Source organism: Scyliorhinus torazame, chromosome 13 (assembly GCF_047496885.1).
Source record: "Scyliorhinus torazame isolate Kashiwa2021f chromosome 13, sScyTor2.1, whole genome shotgun sequence".
In the NCBI taxonomy this organism is placed as follows: Eukaryota; Metazoa; Chordata; class Chondrichthyes; order Carcharhiniformes; family Scyliorhinidae; genus Scyliorhinus; species Scyliorhinus torazame.
The window spans coordinates 133,140,357-133,157,878 of record NC_092719.1 but is presented as its reverse complement, the minus strand read 5'-3'; the positions used below and the strand labels follow the sequence as shown (position 1 = coordinate 133,157,878).

The 17,522-nt window shown below is 42.9% G+C and overlaps 1 protein-coding gene across 2 annotated transcripts in view; it reads right to left on the bottom strand.

The window, feature by feature from the left end:
- Window positions 1-955: 955 nt before the first annotated feature.
- LOC140387726 (protein NEDD1-like) overlaps window positions 956-17,522 on the bottom strand; it is a 100,682-nt gene continuing 84,115 nt past the window's right edge. The window contains exons 9-12 of one of the 2 annotated variants that reach the window (XM_072470889.1): window positions 14,629-14,776; window positions 7,817-7,894; window positions 3,648-3,714; window positions 956-2,508 (exon numbers count right to left, since the gene is read on the bottom strand). In XM_072470889.1, coding sequence (XP_072326990.1) covers window positions 2,404-2,508; window positions 3,648-3,714; window positions 7,817-7,894; window positions 14,629-14,776 — 398 coding nt within the window. In that variant the 3' untranslated portion in view covers window positions 956-2,403. The remainder of the gene's footprint in view (window positions 2,509-3,647; window positions 3,715-7,816; window positions 7,895-14,628; window positions 14,777-17,522) is intronic. The other variant, XM_072470890.1, reaches the window with a different exon arrangement.

The following is a 17,522-nucleotide window of genomic DNA, read 5'->3' as shown; positions in this document are numbered from 1 at the left end:
TAATGAGTGCTTCTAGAGCCTCCTCACTCGATAGGAGATCTACCATCACTCCTCCTAACTTCTCCCAGGCTTCCTCTTCATCACCACTACCCATATTCCATTATCCTCAAGGTGTGTCAAACATCATTTGCTTCCAGCGCTAAATCACATTCCAGATTCTCCTAGCTCCACATCCACTGAAAGTTCCCCACATCCCAGCCCAATTAATACGCAAAAACACAAATTCTAATTTCTTTCATATGCTGCTTCTGATGTACAACATTAAGTCAAGTCTGCTCCATTGATTTAGAATGTGGACTTGTGTAGTGAGCAATAAATCAGAAGAAAACAAACATCTCTTTCTTTCAAAGTACTTAATGTTCCTGAAAAGATTCTTTGAACGTTTGAAATCTGAGAATTTAGGAACTCCCCATTTTGAATAACAGTGCAATGCTTCTAAAATGTATTTAGTTCCTCGATTTTGTGAAAAGTACATCAACCTCCTCTTATTTTTCGATGTTTTAAGAGGTTATTTTGCTTCCTACTTCGATCACAATACAAGTCACTAAAGTGGGCAAGGATTCAACTTTCAATGATGTCCACTGATATTAGGAGATCTAAAATGCCAAGAAGTCACACAGTGCATCACTGCTAACCCCAAACACTTGATAAAGCCATGATAAGTGGTCTCAAATTATCTTGAGCCATTGAGGACAAAACAGATTAAACTGCTGATTACCATCCAGCTCTTTTAGTGGAAATGCATGTATATGGAAAGGATTTGCGGCAGTTGTGATGGATTTTTCTTTCCTGCCCAATCCCACCACTTGAGCAAAATACCAGAGGGACTGTTGTGGCAGAAAACAGCATCTTCAGAAGATGTAATTGTACATTCATGGACATGGCAACATTTAAAAAGAGAATGGTCAACATGAAAGCACAAAGAATACGGACATTTGCATTTTAATCACCCATCCAAATTCTTTCATTTAAACATTTCTGATTATACAAAACAGTGAAAAAAAATAATATGAACTATTTAAAAATTCTACATATATTGGCCGTATTCATTATTTATCTTCAATTACTGAACAATCTTGGGAGGACCCATAAATTATACATAAAGGCAATGAAAGCTATCATAGGGAAAATAGTAAGCTCAGTATTGAAAGTCAACCCCAAATTATTTAGATTCTCTTTGAAAAGGTTTCTCGTCAAAGGAAGTCAAATTGATTTATCCAATTATGACCCATCAATGAGTAACCACATGTGTTGTTCAGATAGTGAGAAAAGGGAGTTAGTTTATGGCTAATACAACAGAAATTGCAATACCGCAAATGCAGACAACCAGATAGCTGATGAGATCTATTTAGGGTCCAAGAACAAAATAAGGTTGAATACCCTTACTCCAATAGAAACAGGCAAAGGAAACTACCAGATATAACCGCATAACAAATAGAATTAAAGAAAAACATAGCTGGAATTGATATTCAATTCTTAAACCACACGCTTTGAAGAAAGCCAGCTCTTGCAAAGGATGTAAGTCCTTGCAAGCTCTTGCCAAGTGCCGAGAACCTCACCCCATATCTCCCGCAACTACAGTTTACAAATAATCATTTGCTTTCTCATGGCTGTTAACACTGCATTAGTACAAACAGCTTCACCGCCACTTGGAGAAATTCAAATAGATTTTCAATTGGCGAGACACAAAACAGGCTCCTTGTTCGCTTCAGCAGTCATTTTCAGAAAATTCCCAAGTTCAAAACAGGGCAATTCTCCACAGCCCAGACGCACATAATACCGTATCCCTGCACTCCCATTACATGGGAAGAAAGTATTCCACAGAACAGTGGTTACTTTATCATGCATTGGCCAATACCATTCAGATAAATATAATTTTTTTTCAAATACCAAAAAAAATGGAACACTTGATATGAAAAATAAATTGCAATTGAACTCGCTCATTGCACGCTGCGAGTATGCATCCAGTTACCAATTGCATCCACTTTGCAACCACAGTCATCCATGTGAGCTAATGGAGCCAGACATTTCTGTGGAAATTATGCCAACTTTAGTAGGGGGAGTTAGTTTTTCCAATTTCAGGGAAGGAAGCACTCTCGCTACCCTGACTCAAATATAAAATTAGTCTTTCTAATTGGTATGGGCTGTCACTCCCAATCATTCACAGAACCTGATGCCTCAAATCAACACATGGAAAAATCTGCAGCTCAATTGCTGCACGGTATTGTTTTATAATTTAAAGAGGAATATTCCACCCATTTCAATATTTCAAAGGTTTTAAACAGAGATAGAGAGTGACTGATGTAGCTTGAATCAAATTTATATAATGGTGCAATATAAACACAGCTTTGGGTTACAATGAATGGAATAGAGCATATATTGCCTCAATGTTACACATGCACATCAGTGAAATTTTTTCAGCCTTTTATTTTCTTCTTTTAAAGTCACAAATTCCTTCAGCAATTCTTCACCGACTAAGTGCTTAAGTACAGCTTCATGAATTGCAATCTGAAAAGAAAAGGCAAGTATTCCACATTATTAAATTATTGCTCAATGTTCTAGGGGCTCCTCATTCACTTAAATGTGGTTTCTCCATCATAACTGGTTGAATGAATAGTCACTCAGTAGTTCACCGAATAAAAGTCATCCATGGAATAACCAATTTCTCTGGTAACAGAGTCATGAATTGGCTGCAAAAATAAATAAAATGTGGAGATTTTACATTAAGGTCAGTCATCTAAATAAGGGGAAATGACCAATTTTCATTGCAAACACACTTCCCCGCTCTCGGACAATGTTCTAAGATTCAGAAAAGAATTCTAAGATTCGGAAAGTATCTTGTGTGGTTTTTCTAGAAAGCAAGTTAGTGAATGCATGCATTTCCGGCACAAAATTATCTGGACTCAGCATTTACACCAAATGGAAAATAATGAATGCTTGTGGAATTCACATTGCTATTCTTCATGCAAAGTCAGGACATTGGGAGATGTGGGCCGAATCTTCTTGACTTTGAAACTTTTTACACCTCGGGACTATTTGAGTCCCGATCCCAGTCGTAGCAGCAAGACTTCAGGCATGATCATCCGACAACCAGGCAATTAAGAACTCACTTCCAGGGCAGGTTCCAGAGATGGGAGGTGGATACAATGTCACCAGTGAGAGCCCTGTTGAGGTGCAAATAGGAGTGGCAGGGATATAATGGAGGTCATCAGGAGAGCGACTGGCACTGCTTCAGTCTCAGCACTATCAACCTCCAGGATATCATCACACTATGGTATGCCTGACATGGGAATGTATCAGCCTTACCATTTCATGCCAGTAAACATTACATATCACACGCAGCTCTGACCTCCCGCCATGGAGACATGCGCTTTGATCTGCCAAGCTGCTAACACTGCAGTGGGCTCGAGTGATGCTGGTAAAATTTCCTTTTGCTGGCAAAATTGCCTTTTGCCGGGGGAAAAAAAAAAATCACTGAATATTGATACTTAACTATCTTAATTGGCTTTCCAGCATCAGACTGCCCAACCCACCATGGGAAATGTGGCAAACGAGCCCATGCAATGTTTCAGTAGTTTTGTGCTGCACAATTAAATGAAAGAATACCATCAGCACAATAACTTTTAAAGAGGAAGTTAGAGATGTACCTGTTGAATGTGAAATTCATGGATCATGGCCAGCTGCAGTCCAACAAGCTCTTTATGGTGTGCCTCACTGATTCAGAATAAATCATATGCAAGAAATAATTATTACATGTGCACTGTAATGTTCATATTGAAATTCTTAAGATGCTAAATGTTAGGAAAATGAATTATCAATTAAAGTTCTGTCAGAGGACACATGTTTGACACTTGTGCCTCAAATGCAAGAGTGCCAAGTGGAGCAAACCACTAAGAAGTTGTGAGGTATAAATGGTCACAACTAGTTAATTTTTCAAAAATACTTTTATTTTGTGTGAGATATATGATATATGCATAAAGCAAGTTGGTACATAATGTTATGCACAACCTCTGACCACTAGGTGGCAGTGTAAACCCACGTGCCCTGTGGTCTTGGAGCAGGTCATGCAGGAGGATAGAGGTATTTTGCAGTAGCTCTACAATAGTTCGTTTTTTCAAAAAACAATTTTTATTTTTTTATTTTTTTATAAAGTGTTCAATTCATTTTTTCCAATTAAGGGGCAATTTAGCGTGGCCAATCCACCTAGCCTGCACATCTTTGGGTTGTGGGTGTTTTTCTGTGTTCTGCAAAGCGACTATAGAGCCTTCTATCCCTGTATCAAAGTCATTAATATGGATTATAAATAGTTGGGGCTCAAGGACCAAACCTTTGGCACCCCACTAGTTACAACTTGCCATCCAGAAAAAGACCCATTTATCCCAACTCGGTCTTCCATCTGTCAGCCAGTCTTCTATCCAAGCTGATAAATTATCCCTAACCCCTGTAATCTAATCTTGTATATTAACCTTCTGCACGGCACCTTGTCAAACACTTTCCAGAAGTCCAGATATACCACAACTATAGCATCCCCATTATCCACTTTGCTTGTTAAGTCTTCAAATAACTAGGAAATATGATTTGCCCTTCACAAAACAATGCTGACTCTGCTTTCCAAATGTCCTGGTATTATTTAATAATTGTGTAGCGCACAAAGACTCCCGAGAGACGAATAGAGGTGAAGTCGATGAGGCTTTATTAAGCGTGACTCGTTCCCCGCAGTTCAGCAACAGACTGGAGCTGCGGGGAGAATTCCTGGTTCTTATACTCCGCCTTCAGGGCGGAGCTAGAGATCAACAGCCAACCAGGACCCGGGATCTGTCAGCCAATGACATCACGGCTTCACAGTCCCACATGACCCCTAATGCATACTACCACAAATTGATTCTAACAATTCCCCAACAACAGAAGTTAAACTAATTGGTCTGTAATTTCCCACATTCTGCCTCACTCCCCTTTTGAATAAGGGCATTACATTAACATTTTTCCAATCCACTGGAACCTTACCCGTGCCCAGGGAATTTTGAAATATCATAATCATCTCCACCGCCACTTCCTTTAACGCTTGTCTGCCCTCAATCTCAATAGTTTGTTGAGTACCATTTCCCTATTGATGTTGATTGTTCTATGTTCCTCTTTTTCTATTACCTCTGAATTACCCATTCCTATAGGAATGGTACTAGTGTCCTCCACCATGAAAACTGAGACAAAATATTGATTTAGCATCTTTGCTATTTGTGTTTCCCTCTATTAACTCTCCTGTTTCGTCTTCCAACATTCAACCATAGCGACTCTCTTCTCTCTTACATACTTATACAAGCTTTTGATATCCTTTTTGATATTTTGCGCTAGCTTTCTTTCAGAATTTACCGCAGCTCTTTTTATTACTTTTTTTTAGTATCCCTTTGTTTATGTTTGAAAGTTTCCCAATCTTCTGGCCTGCCAAGGGCCTTTGCCAAATTGTATAACTTGGGTTTTGTCTTTATATTGCCCTTGACCTCCTTGTTCAGCCATCAATGTTTTTTTTACCCCTCTTACCTCTCTGGAATATATTTTAGTTGTAAGGAATTGAGCATCTCCTTAAACAACTGCCACTGCTCATCAGCTGTCCTATCTTTTAGCCTTCCTGCCCACTCTACTTGGGCCAAATCTGTCCTCATCCCTTTGTAAAATCTTTTGTTTAATTCCAGAACGCTAGTGTGGGACTCCACTTTCTCACCCTCAAACTGAATCTTGAATTCTACCATACTATGTTCACTATTCCCTAGGATCCTTAACTATGAGGTCATCAATTAATCCCTCATTACACAACACCAAATCCAGAGTAGCCTGCTCCCTGGTTGCTTCCACAACATATTGTTCCAGGAAACAATCTCTAATACAATCAATGAACTCTCCTTCGAGGCTACCCTTGCTAATTTGATTCATCCAGTCTATGTGCATATTAAAATCATCCATGATTATTGCAGTACCCTTCTTACAAGTCCCCAGTATTTCTTGGTTTATACTGTGCCCCACTGAGGAATTACTGTTTGGGAACCTATAAATCTACCGAGACTGACTCCACATCTTGATCTCCAGTGCTTGTGTCATTTTTCATATCAGCATAGACCCCTTTCCTCACAAACAAGGCTATGGCACCTCCTTTTCCTTTCAGTCTATCTTTCCGAAATACTGAGCACCCTTGGATATTCAAATCCCAGACTTGGTCTCCCTCTAACTATGCTTCAAATTCATGGGCCACCAAATCATACCCGTTTGTCTCTATTTGTGCGCTTACCTCATTAAGTTTGTTCTGAATGCTTCATGCATTTGGATGCAAAGCTTTTAAAATTTGTTCCATTATCAAAGTTCCTACTCTTATAATTCCTTGGTGCATAAAGACATTCACCTGTTCTGCCCCTGACCATTATTTTCTGGAAACCATCCACCACAACACTAACATGCATTCCTATCGCCTCCTTTAATTAGCGTTTACTAATTTTCCCGACAACTGAACCCTGTCCCCCACCCTCCGCCATTCAGTTTAAAGACCTATTTACATCCCTAGTTATGCGATTCGCAAAGACTCTGGTCTCAGCATGATTCAGATGAAGACCGTTCCATTGGAACAGGTCCCTTCTTCCCCAGTACTGGTGCCAATGCCCCATGAATTCAAACTTATTTCTTCCACACCAATCTTTAAGTCACACACTTACTTACCTGATCTTAATTATCCTGTGCCAATTAGCTCATGGCTCGGATAGTAATCCCGACATCATTACCTTTTTGGTTCTGTTTTTCAAATTTAGCCCCGAGCTGTTCTTACTCTTTTAGCAGAACCTCTATCCTCTACCTAGGTCATTGGCAACTACATGGATCACGACAACCGGATTTTTACCCTCCCACAACTGGATCGTTACCCTCCCACTCCAAGTTCCTCTGCAGCCTAGATGAGGCATCCTGAACACTGGCACCAGGCAGGCAACTCAACCTTCGGGATTCTCGATACTGGTCACAGAGAACAGTGCCAATGCCCCTAACTATACTATCTCTAATTACAACTACATTTATTTTCTCTCCCCCCACTTGAATGGCTCCCTGCACCATGGTGCTGTGGTCAGTGTGCTCATCCTCCCTGCGGCCCTCATTCCCGTCCACAGAAGGAGCATGAATCGCGAACCTGTTGGATAAGGACAAGGGCGGAGGCTCCTGCAACCCTACCTCCTGGATCCCTCTACCTGCCCCACTCACAGCCACACCCTCCTGTCTCTGACCACTGGCCGAATTCAAGTTAATTAGTCTAGAGGTGTGACTGCAGGCTCGAGGGGCCAGATGGCCTACTCCTGCTCATAGTTCTTATGCCTCCTGAAACAGTGAACAGGTGCCTCTCCCCCTCCCTAATGTGTGTCGCTGAGTCGGAAGCTCAGAATCCAGCTCATCAACTCTGAGCCAGAGTCCATCGAGCAACCAACACTTACAATAGACATGGTCACTGGGAATCACAATGGGGTCTACCAGCTCCCACATCATGCAGGGACACCGCATCACCTGGCCCTCCATCCTTATTTTATTTCATTAGTTTTTAAATTTGGTTTTCAAAATTTTAACTTTATATCTCTCATTACTTCAATCTGAAAGCAGTTATTAATCAGTAATTTTAAATGGATTTTCAAATTTAGCAGATTCCCCATTAACCAATCAAGTCACAGCCTTCCTGCGATGTAACTTTTCGGGTTCTTCCCCCCCAAATGGAACAGAGTATCACTTTCCTTCCCAGGCTGCTCAACTCACGATGTGAAGTCCGCAGATCCCCAAGGTAGGTTTTTATATCACTTACCTTGCCAGGCTGCTCTCCGGTTTCCTCCCGCTCAGCTCCCGATGTGGAGATAGAAAAGGTGGCACATGAGATACTTGCCTTTATTAGACAAAACATAGAATATAAGAGCAGGGAGGTTGTGATGGCGCTGGATAAAGCGCTCATTAGGCCACATCTAAAATACTGTGTGCAGTTCTGGTCACCACACTATAGGAAGGATGTCATTGCATGAGAAAGGATGTAGAGTAGATTCACCAGGTTGCCTGGTCTGGAGAATTTCAGTTATGAAGAGAGGCTGGTTTGGTTGCGGTTGTTAACCTTGGAGCAGAAAAGGCGGAGGGGGAGAACCGATTGAGGCATAAAAAACGGTGAGGGACATAGAAAGAAACATTTCCCATTAGTAGAGGGGTCAGTAACCAGCTAAGGGACAGGAGATTTAGAGGGGATTTGAGGGTGGTGGGAATCTGGAAGTCATTGCCTGAAAAGGTGTTAGAGGAGGGAACCCTCCTGATATTTAGATGAGCACTTGAAAGGCCATTGCACAAAAGACTATGGACCAAGTTCTGGAAAATGGGATTAGAATAGATAGGTGCTTGATGGCCAGGGCATCAAGCAGTCACGATGGGATGAAGAAACTCTTGCTGTGTTATAAAATTCTATGAATCTAACTGAATCACCACAAATTCAATTAACACACTTTACAGGTCCTGCATATATGGTGGAGAAGTTCTCAGGGCATACTACACCAAATAGATAGCCTCCTATCTGCCACTAGCAATGTAATGGCACCAGCATGTACAGGGATCTGTGAAAACAAGATTCCAAACCACAAGGAACATTTGAGAAAATAAGTCTCTGGTTGTTGTAGAACATAAGTTAAATATTTTCTTCCGCTGCTAATTGTCACATAATTTATTTTCTTTCGGTCTCCAGTGTTTGGAGTAGCTTCAGATATTCAAAACCAGCTTCACATTTATTATTTCCCACTTCAGTCTGTGTAAAAGAAACATTAACTGCTTGTATTCAACACCATGAAAAGATGAAGTTACTGCATTTTTAATTATAATGAAGAGTTTTTGTTTATAGTTAGAAACAGTTTGATGTCCCCAATGTGAAGTATGTTCACAGCCCAACCCCAGCTCCGAATTCAGCTGGGTCTGTCACAGTGCAGACAAGGCAACATCCAGAAATGTTATCAGCATTCTTCTGTATCGCCATGAACTTCATTCCGCAACACATAACTCAAATGAAGATCACAAAAAAAAATTGGCACCGGAGCGAGGCGACTTCTTGCAAGCTGTGCCCAGCATATCCTCGAATTCTATCTTTTACTCTCATTCTATGCTTCTAAAACTTCATTCTAACTATCTTTTACTCTCGTTCTATACTTCTAAAACTTCATTCTAACTCTTTTAAACTCTTTTCTCTACACCCTAGCTCTGACTGAAACATTACATTCTGTAGTCTCTCCTTCCTTCCCTATGTACGGTATGCGTTGTCTGCATAGCATGCAAGAAACAATAATTTTCACTGTGCACTAATACATGTGACAATAATAAATCAAATCAAAATCAAACCTTTTCAAGAGTAAAGTTAAATCGGCATTGGTGCATATTCCAACATCCAGCTTTCTTAGGTGGATTGGCCATGTTAAAATTGCCCCTTGGCGTCCAAAGATGTGCAGATTAGATCGATTATGGGGATAGGGCAGGGGAGTACGTCTAGGTAGGGTGCTCTTTCAGAGGATCGATGCAGGCCGGATGGGCCGAATGGCCTCTTTCTTTATTGTAGGGGCTCTATGGTTCTATACACATTTTGCCAAATGCACAATTTAAGTGATTACCCCCATTTAGCGTCTGATGGAAGACAGCTACAGTTATTCCATTTAGAGTGTTGTCTCAACCGGTGCTGTTATGCACAAGTTCACACCTCAAGTCAACAAATATTTGGACATGCAGCAAAGTTAGATATCTAATAAACTCGATGCCATCTGTCCATGTACTATGCTTTAAGCTATGTATAGTTTAAAATTATAAAAAATAAATTTAGAGTACCCAATTCTTTTTTTCCAATTAAGGGGCAATTTAGCGTGGCCAATTCACCTACCCTGCACATCTTTGGGTTGTGGGGGTGAGACCCACGCAGACACAGGGAGAATGTGCAAACTCCACACGGACAGTGACACAGGGCCGGCATCGAACCTGGGTCCTCGGCGCCGTGAGGCAGCAGTGCTAGCCACTGCACCACCGTGCCCGCACCCCCCCCGTACAGTCTAAATACATGGTTTCTTCGATTGTTTTTTAAAAATGTGTCACTCGGTTCTTCAGAATGGATCGCCAGGTCAGTTACCGCATATATGTTTGAGAACAGGCAGCACGTTGGCACAGTGGGTTAGTCCCCCATCCCCCATCCCCCCCCCCCCCCCCCGAGGACCGCCCCAGCCGACTTACCTGCCAGGTCCCACCGTGTGGGACCCTGAGTACCCACGCCGGCGGGACTGGCCAAATAGGGACAGCCACTTGACCCATCGGGGCCCGGAGGATTGCCAGAGGGGCCGCTGTTAACGGCCCCCGACCGGCGTGGCGTGAATCCCGCCCCTGCCCGAAAAACGGCGCCGGAGAATACGGCAGCCAGCGTCGGGGCGGGATTCACGCCGCCCCCTGGGGAATCTCCAACCCGGCGGGGGGTTGGAGAATCCCACCCAGTATTTTGGAAGAGCCTGGGCCAGTCTGAAACCACTCTTACCATTAGATATGGGGGTTTACTACTGGCTGGGTATTACTTTACAATTTACCAGCAAATAAAATTCCAGAGTCAGGTGTGTTATTTATGGGCATTGTTTTCGAGCTGCTAAGAACTATTTCTGTAGGATAATATTTTTGTACTCAACACATATTTTTGATATGAAAGGTACATAGATGAGGCAAGTGTCCGTTTGGGTGCCAAGTGGTTTGACTGAACATAACCAGTTATGAGGATTGGATATTCCAGTGGTTTAAGGCAAAAAGGATTTTCACCTTCACGGGCAGAATTTCACCCTTGATATGCATGCTCGCAAGCAGAACCAAAAGCGGCCGTGAATACCCATCCCGCCTAAATCCAATTGAAACTCACGAATCATGGCTAAATTAATCGAGCACCGCCAGTGGAGATGGCGCAGAAGAATAAGAGCAATGGCAGCAGCAGGGAGGGGATATTGGATGGCTAACAAACATCCAGATTCTCAGATGACTGCCTCCAAGCCCTGGTGGAGGTAGTCACGCAAAGATGGGTCATGCAGATGCCGAGGGATGGGAGGAGGCCATCCCACCTCACAAAGGCATGGATTGAGGCAGCAGAGGTCAATCACTATGACCTTGACCGGAGAACCTGGAGTCAGTGTCAGAAAAGGTTCAATGGGCTTTTGCACTCGGCACGGGTGAGCAAAGAGTGGGCATTGTGCTGAATGCGGCATTGAAGAGGGTAACAATCCATGTTTGTGATCAAGTGTGCTGGCCTCACATAGTCTTGGATCATACATGCCCCTGTGTGTCCGAAGACTGCAGAGAGAAATCAGCAACGATCCATCGGTCAGGTCTCCAGAGGAGTAGTAATCATCCGGGAGCAACGTGGTCTGGCATTTGAGCTGAAGGTTTCAGCACTCACTGGAGCTCTACACTGACTTGCAGGAGAAACGGAGCCACAAAAATCAGAAGCGATCTGCTACGAGTAGTGAGTTGCTAAACCTGGTGATTCTCACCAGCCACGAGCTGGGAGTCCTGGAGCTGTCGGGTGAGCGAAGGGCAGGTCATCAGACCCTGGAGAGGCTGGCGGCTCTGAGGAAGGCAAGACCCCGTTGGGCTGAAGCACCAGTCATTCAGGGTGAAGGTGATGAGGGAGGCTCCATTCCATCACAATAATCTCATTTACGTGGCAAGTACAGAGATGCTTCAATGCAACCCCCCGCCCTCCCCTCCCCCAGATGGGGGAGATAGAGTGTGTCCAGTGCAATGGGAGGGCTACTGGGGACAAGGGCTCTACGGAGTCCAAGGAAGATGATGAGCCTCTGGAGTCATCAATCAGGCAGCAAATGCTGGATGCCCAGTGAAATCTAGCAGAGATTCCAGAGGGTCTGTGTGCCAAGGTTTCTGAGGGAGGAGTCTTGTGGAGTGTGATGAATATGGGAAATTGCCATATTTTACAGTGTGTATTTTTGATGTTATTAAAAGCCATTTTACCTCTTTGAAGATAGAGAGCTAATGTAATTTTGTAACAGTTTGAGCCTGGCTAAACAAATCAAGGCACACCTTGTAACAAGAGACAAAAGAGTGCAGTGTGCTTCGAGTGCAGCTGGTGTAGTTAATGGGAGGGGCAAGGTATGTCTGGAAGGGCAGTTGGGTACAGGACTCAAAGCTATGCAGAAGTGTTTTGAATTTGGTCCTAAAAAGTTTATCTCTCCAAGTACTCTGCACCAAGATAAATGAGACCCGGTTGTTCATTTTATACACAAGTGGTATTATAAATATATGGGTTAGCTCAATTGGAATGTAGAGGCAAGTTTCAGGAAGAAGTTAAGATGTTGTAACTGTTAACTGTAAAGCTATTTCTTTGCTGATAATATGCTTAATTCTGTGATCAAATTAAAGTGTCTTTTAACACAAAAGCTATCAACTGGTCAGTGTGGTGCAGTGGCATTTCCCCTCAGTTTTACCAAATGTAAATAGTTGGGTTATGTTCCAGGATCTTAATCAAAATTGGGGTTCTGGTCCAGACCCATAACATGAAACATGAGCGCTGTGGTGACCCTGAGCTCCAAGTGCACAGCCTCGTCCATTGAAAGATTGGCAACTCTCATGGAGAGGCAACTCCAGGAGTGTAATGGGGAATGACTGGGAAAAGCCCTCATACAGGCACCAATCTCAGGACGTCAATGTCTGTGTGGGAGGCAGCACCAACCAGTGTCACCCATAGATGTTGCCCATCCTTCATTGGTGCGCAGGGAGGCAAGGACTCGCCTCAGAACGGCAGACAAGGCACTGCAGTCTCTGTAGACTTCTCTCACGGAGCCCTGGACAAGGGCACCAGCTCCTCCATCTCTGTGCCAGTCTCCGTTCCAGTCCAGGAATTTGAGGGTTGCCCAGCCACATTACCAAGTGAACCCTTCCAGGCAATATCTGCTCAGGCTTCGCCAACCAGAAGGCCAAAGCCAAGGTCATCTATGCCAACAGGGCAATGAGAAGAGCAACCTGATCGCCAATGCCACTGTCAACAGCAGGAGGGCGGTGGAGAAATCCTAGATGTAGCACCCAAAAACGTAAGCTGAAGACACACTAGGCACAAACAGGGGTCCGCAATGGGTGCTAATGATTTCTTTGAAATTCAAAAGTTTTGTTTTGATCTGGATGGATCTAACTTCTTTTTGTATCTTTCTGAATTTATTATCTTAAATATCATCCTGTACACTGCATTAGTGTCAGACTAATGATCATCTGCCTGCCTGTGCAATGCTCATGCAACATGAGCTCCAGGTCAATTGGGGCTTTAATCCTCTTAACTACATCTCTTATTGTTGACAGATGGATGCCAAATCCACGTCTGTGCCGCCTAGTGAAATATCACATGAATGTGCAATGATGTTAAGATGCAAGCCCAACATCATCACGGGCTATTTCACAAACATCCGGATTGAGCAGGTGCCTGTTTGGCCATCATAAAATTCTATCCCTGAGATTCAGATAGGCACCATACAGCCAGTGGAAAAAGGAGACAACAATAAATGCTGGCGTTAAGTCCTTCATTGTCACTTTGCACTGGAAAGCTGTCAATGCGAGCAATGATACTTGCGGTTCCCTGGCTGGACCAGGGTGGGGGTCCTGGGGAGGAAGGGGAGTGGTAAGTCCAGGGGGTCTCAAGTGCTTCCTGACTCAAGTAATGCTGCACCTTTCAGGGGCACTAATGTCTTTTGTTCTCAACTCCTCCCACTCCCGCCATCCCAATGTCCACATCTCCAGAGGAAATAGTATCTTTCCTATCAAATCCATCAGAGGATGGCACAGTGGTTAGCACTGCTGCGTCACAGCACCAGAGACCCAGGTTCACTTCCAGCCATGGGTGGCCCATCGAGTCTGCACACTCTTGGAAAGAGCACCCTACCCAAGGTCAACACCTCCACCCTATCCCCATAGCCCAGTAACCCCACCCAACACTAAGGGCAATTTTGGACACTAAGGGCAATTTATCATGGCCAATCCACCTAACCTGCACATCTTTGGACTGTGGGAGGAAACCGGAGCACCCGGAGGAAACCCACGCACACACGGGGAGGATGTGCAGACTCCGCACAGACAGTGACCCAAGCCGGAATCGAACCTGGGACCCTGGAGCTGTGAAGCAATTGTGCTATCCGCAATGCTACCGTGCTGCCCGACGTAAATTGCCCCTTAGTGTCCAAAAGGTTAGACGGGGTTCTGGGGTTACAGGTTGGCGGGGGCATGAGCCTATGTAACATAGAGTGTTCTTTCGGATGGTCAGTCCAGACTCGATGTGCTGAATGGCTTTGTTCTGCACTGTAGGGATTCTATGATTCTTTGTTTTTAATTTTTCCAATTAAGGGGAAATTTAGCATGGCCAGTCCTTACCTTGGACACCTTTGGGTTGTGGGGGTGAGACCCCAGCAGTCATGGGGGGGAATGTGCAAACTCCATAAGGAACTGGGATCAGAACCGGGACCTCAGCACCGTGAGCCAGCAGTGCTAACCACTGCACCACAGTCCTATCCTGGGATTATATGATTCTAAACAACTTTTGTGCAAGCTTCTTCATAATTAGATTTCTAAGCTCACAAAGTAACAGACCTGAATTCTTCTAAGGCATCTTTCAACATGTTTTGTAGTAACTGGGTCTTGGCCACGGAAACTGCTCGTTCTCTTGTTTCCTCTTTGCCTGGTTGGACAGAAGGATTACTCAAGGTATTGGCCAGAGTCTTAGGATACGGTTTTTGTTCTGCAGAAAACAATTATAGAAATATGATACGTTATTTAAGATTGCCGATTCATTCTCGGATTCTTGATAACCATGAGATCAACAGCAATGTCTGCTGTCTAGTCTGCGTTCATAACACACCCTCAAATACCCCTCATATCAACAGCATCATCTAACCAATTGACCAAACATGACTCAAATCAAAAGCTAATTTAGACTAGCAAGCACTCAACAAACACAAAACCAAACTATAAAATAGGTCAATTTGTTTTTTGACTGAAAGCAATTATTCACAAACGAGAAAATACAACAAACACAAACCATGTTGGTCAAATATTTTCCTCTGGACTTCTCTGGCTTTGAACCATATCTTAAGAAAAATAATATAAAATAAAAAAATTTAAAATCAAACAAAACACTAGTGGTAAAACTCAAAAAATCTTTCCAACACACAGACCTCACCGAAGGCTCAAAAATAAATTGTCTAGTTTCACTGGGCTTACTGAAGAACCCATTTACATCCCATGATTATTACAAGGATACACATTTTAGAATCTAACAACATCTTGCGCCTTGAAAAAAAAACTTGCTCTTCGGTGCTGCAATGAACAACCGCCGAGTTTGTGCAATTGAATTCTATGTCAGTGGCTAGCTCATTAATGGGGACAAGTCTTTGGGGTATTGCCAGTAATGGAGATTCTTTGGAACAGTGTACGTAACTATTCTACACACTGCACAGGGGAGAGAGCTATTCACAGCAAAAACACAAACATGTCTGTAACAGATAGTGGAATTCTATCCTAGGTTTTCATAGAATCATAGAATTTACAGTGCAGAAGGAGGCCATTCGGCCCATCGAGTCTGCACCGGCTCTTGGAAAGAGCACCCTACCCAAGGTCAACACCCCCACCCTATCCCCATAACCCAGTAACCCCACCCAACACTAAGGGCAATTGTGGACACTAAGGGCAATTTATCATGGCCAATCCACCTAACCTGCACATCTTTGGACTGTGGGAGGAAACCGGAGCACCCAGAGGAAACCCACGCACACACGGGGAGGATGTGCAGACTCTGCACAGACAGTGACCCAAGCTGGAATCGAACCTGGGACCCTGGAGCTGTGAAGCAATTGTGCTATCCACAATGCTACTGTGCTGTTTTGCTTCTATGAATGTTCTCAATTTGTTTTGAACCTCAGGAGCACAAAAAGGAAAATATATAAAACTTCTGAATATTTATTTCAGCAATGCTATTGCTGCGTCTGACCTATCCTTGCTTCAGCTAAATCCCAGATTCCAAAAAAGGTACAAATAAGACCCTCAAGCTTGGTTCATATCAAAAATAGGAGAAGTGTTTAATCATGTGCATATTACACATTATATTAATCATGTACATATGGCACATTGCAAGGAAGACTGAACAGAAATCTGACCGAATGAACGCAAAGCCCATTCCATCACAAAGCCTTTTAAATCTACATTAAAAAAACATTGCAAAGCAATAAAGGTCAGGGGTATGTGACATTTTTTTCTCTAACAAGAAAATGTGAGTACCATCACCATTCTGAAAAAAAAACATTCAAAATTGGGGGAAAAAAAGTTAAAAACTGACCAGTCACTTTAGTGTAATACAAGCAGATATCTGGTGGCGTTGCACACAGATTGTCTAGGCCTTAATGTTGCTCGGGTGATTACAAACCTGCATTCATCGCTCACCAAAATGATGTGTAATAATTCTTCGAAGCTGAAATAGAATAAAACTGGCACACGTGTGGTTTATTTTTCTGATAAAATGAGCAAATACAGGAAATTACATAGTGATGATAACAGTTTGATGTTTTATCCAATCAATTATGTGTTTAATAGACGCTAAGTGAATAGGACATTTTTTGATAAACACTCCAAAGCACGGCCGTAGTTACAAACAGCACATGAACAAAAAAATATGCTTCCTGACAATACCAAACATCTAATATATTTCACAATCTGAATTTTCTCCCCCAATATCAGTTCTGTGGGGAAAGATGCTTTAAGCAAAAATCATTATGCACCGCTACCCATGAAAATACCCATCAAACTTTAGTGCAAAAGGAAACACAAAACTTTGCTTTTCATTTGCTCTGGTTTCCTGCTTGGCTTTCTTTCGATCAAATACGCTACACTAATCCGCTGGTACCAGTTTAAATACCAACCTATTGTTTTGCTTTCATAAGTACTTCCTTCAATAGGATTAACATCCAAAATGTGTGGGAATAATCTTACCAGACGACCTCTTGAGGCTAACGCCGACTAATTTTGTGCTGACAGTTTCTCTATTGGACATTAGTAGCGAGCGCTTAAAAAAGTTCCAATAATGGTGACTGCAATTCCACAAATCGAATGAATCAAATGTCATGGAGGCCAGGAAAGTCCTGTGATCCTGCATGTACTGTACATGCCACAGGGGGTGGGTGGGGGAAGAAAATAAAATGAGATGGAGGCATGGGAGATACCCATACCAGGCAAGGTTGTTTTTAAAAAAGAAATATTTTATTGAAGCATTTGTAATTTTCAGAATTTAACATGTTGACATTCCTAAGGAGGTGTGGAATAGAGGGAAATTTGGCCAATTGGATAAGTAACTGGCTATCACATAGAAGACAGAGGGTGGTGGTGGATGGAAAATTTTCAGACTGGAGAACAGTTACCAGCGGTGTACCACAGGGGTCAGTGCTGGGTCCTCTACTATTTGTGATTTTTATCAATGACTTGGAGGAGGGGGCTGA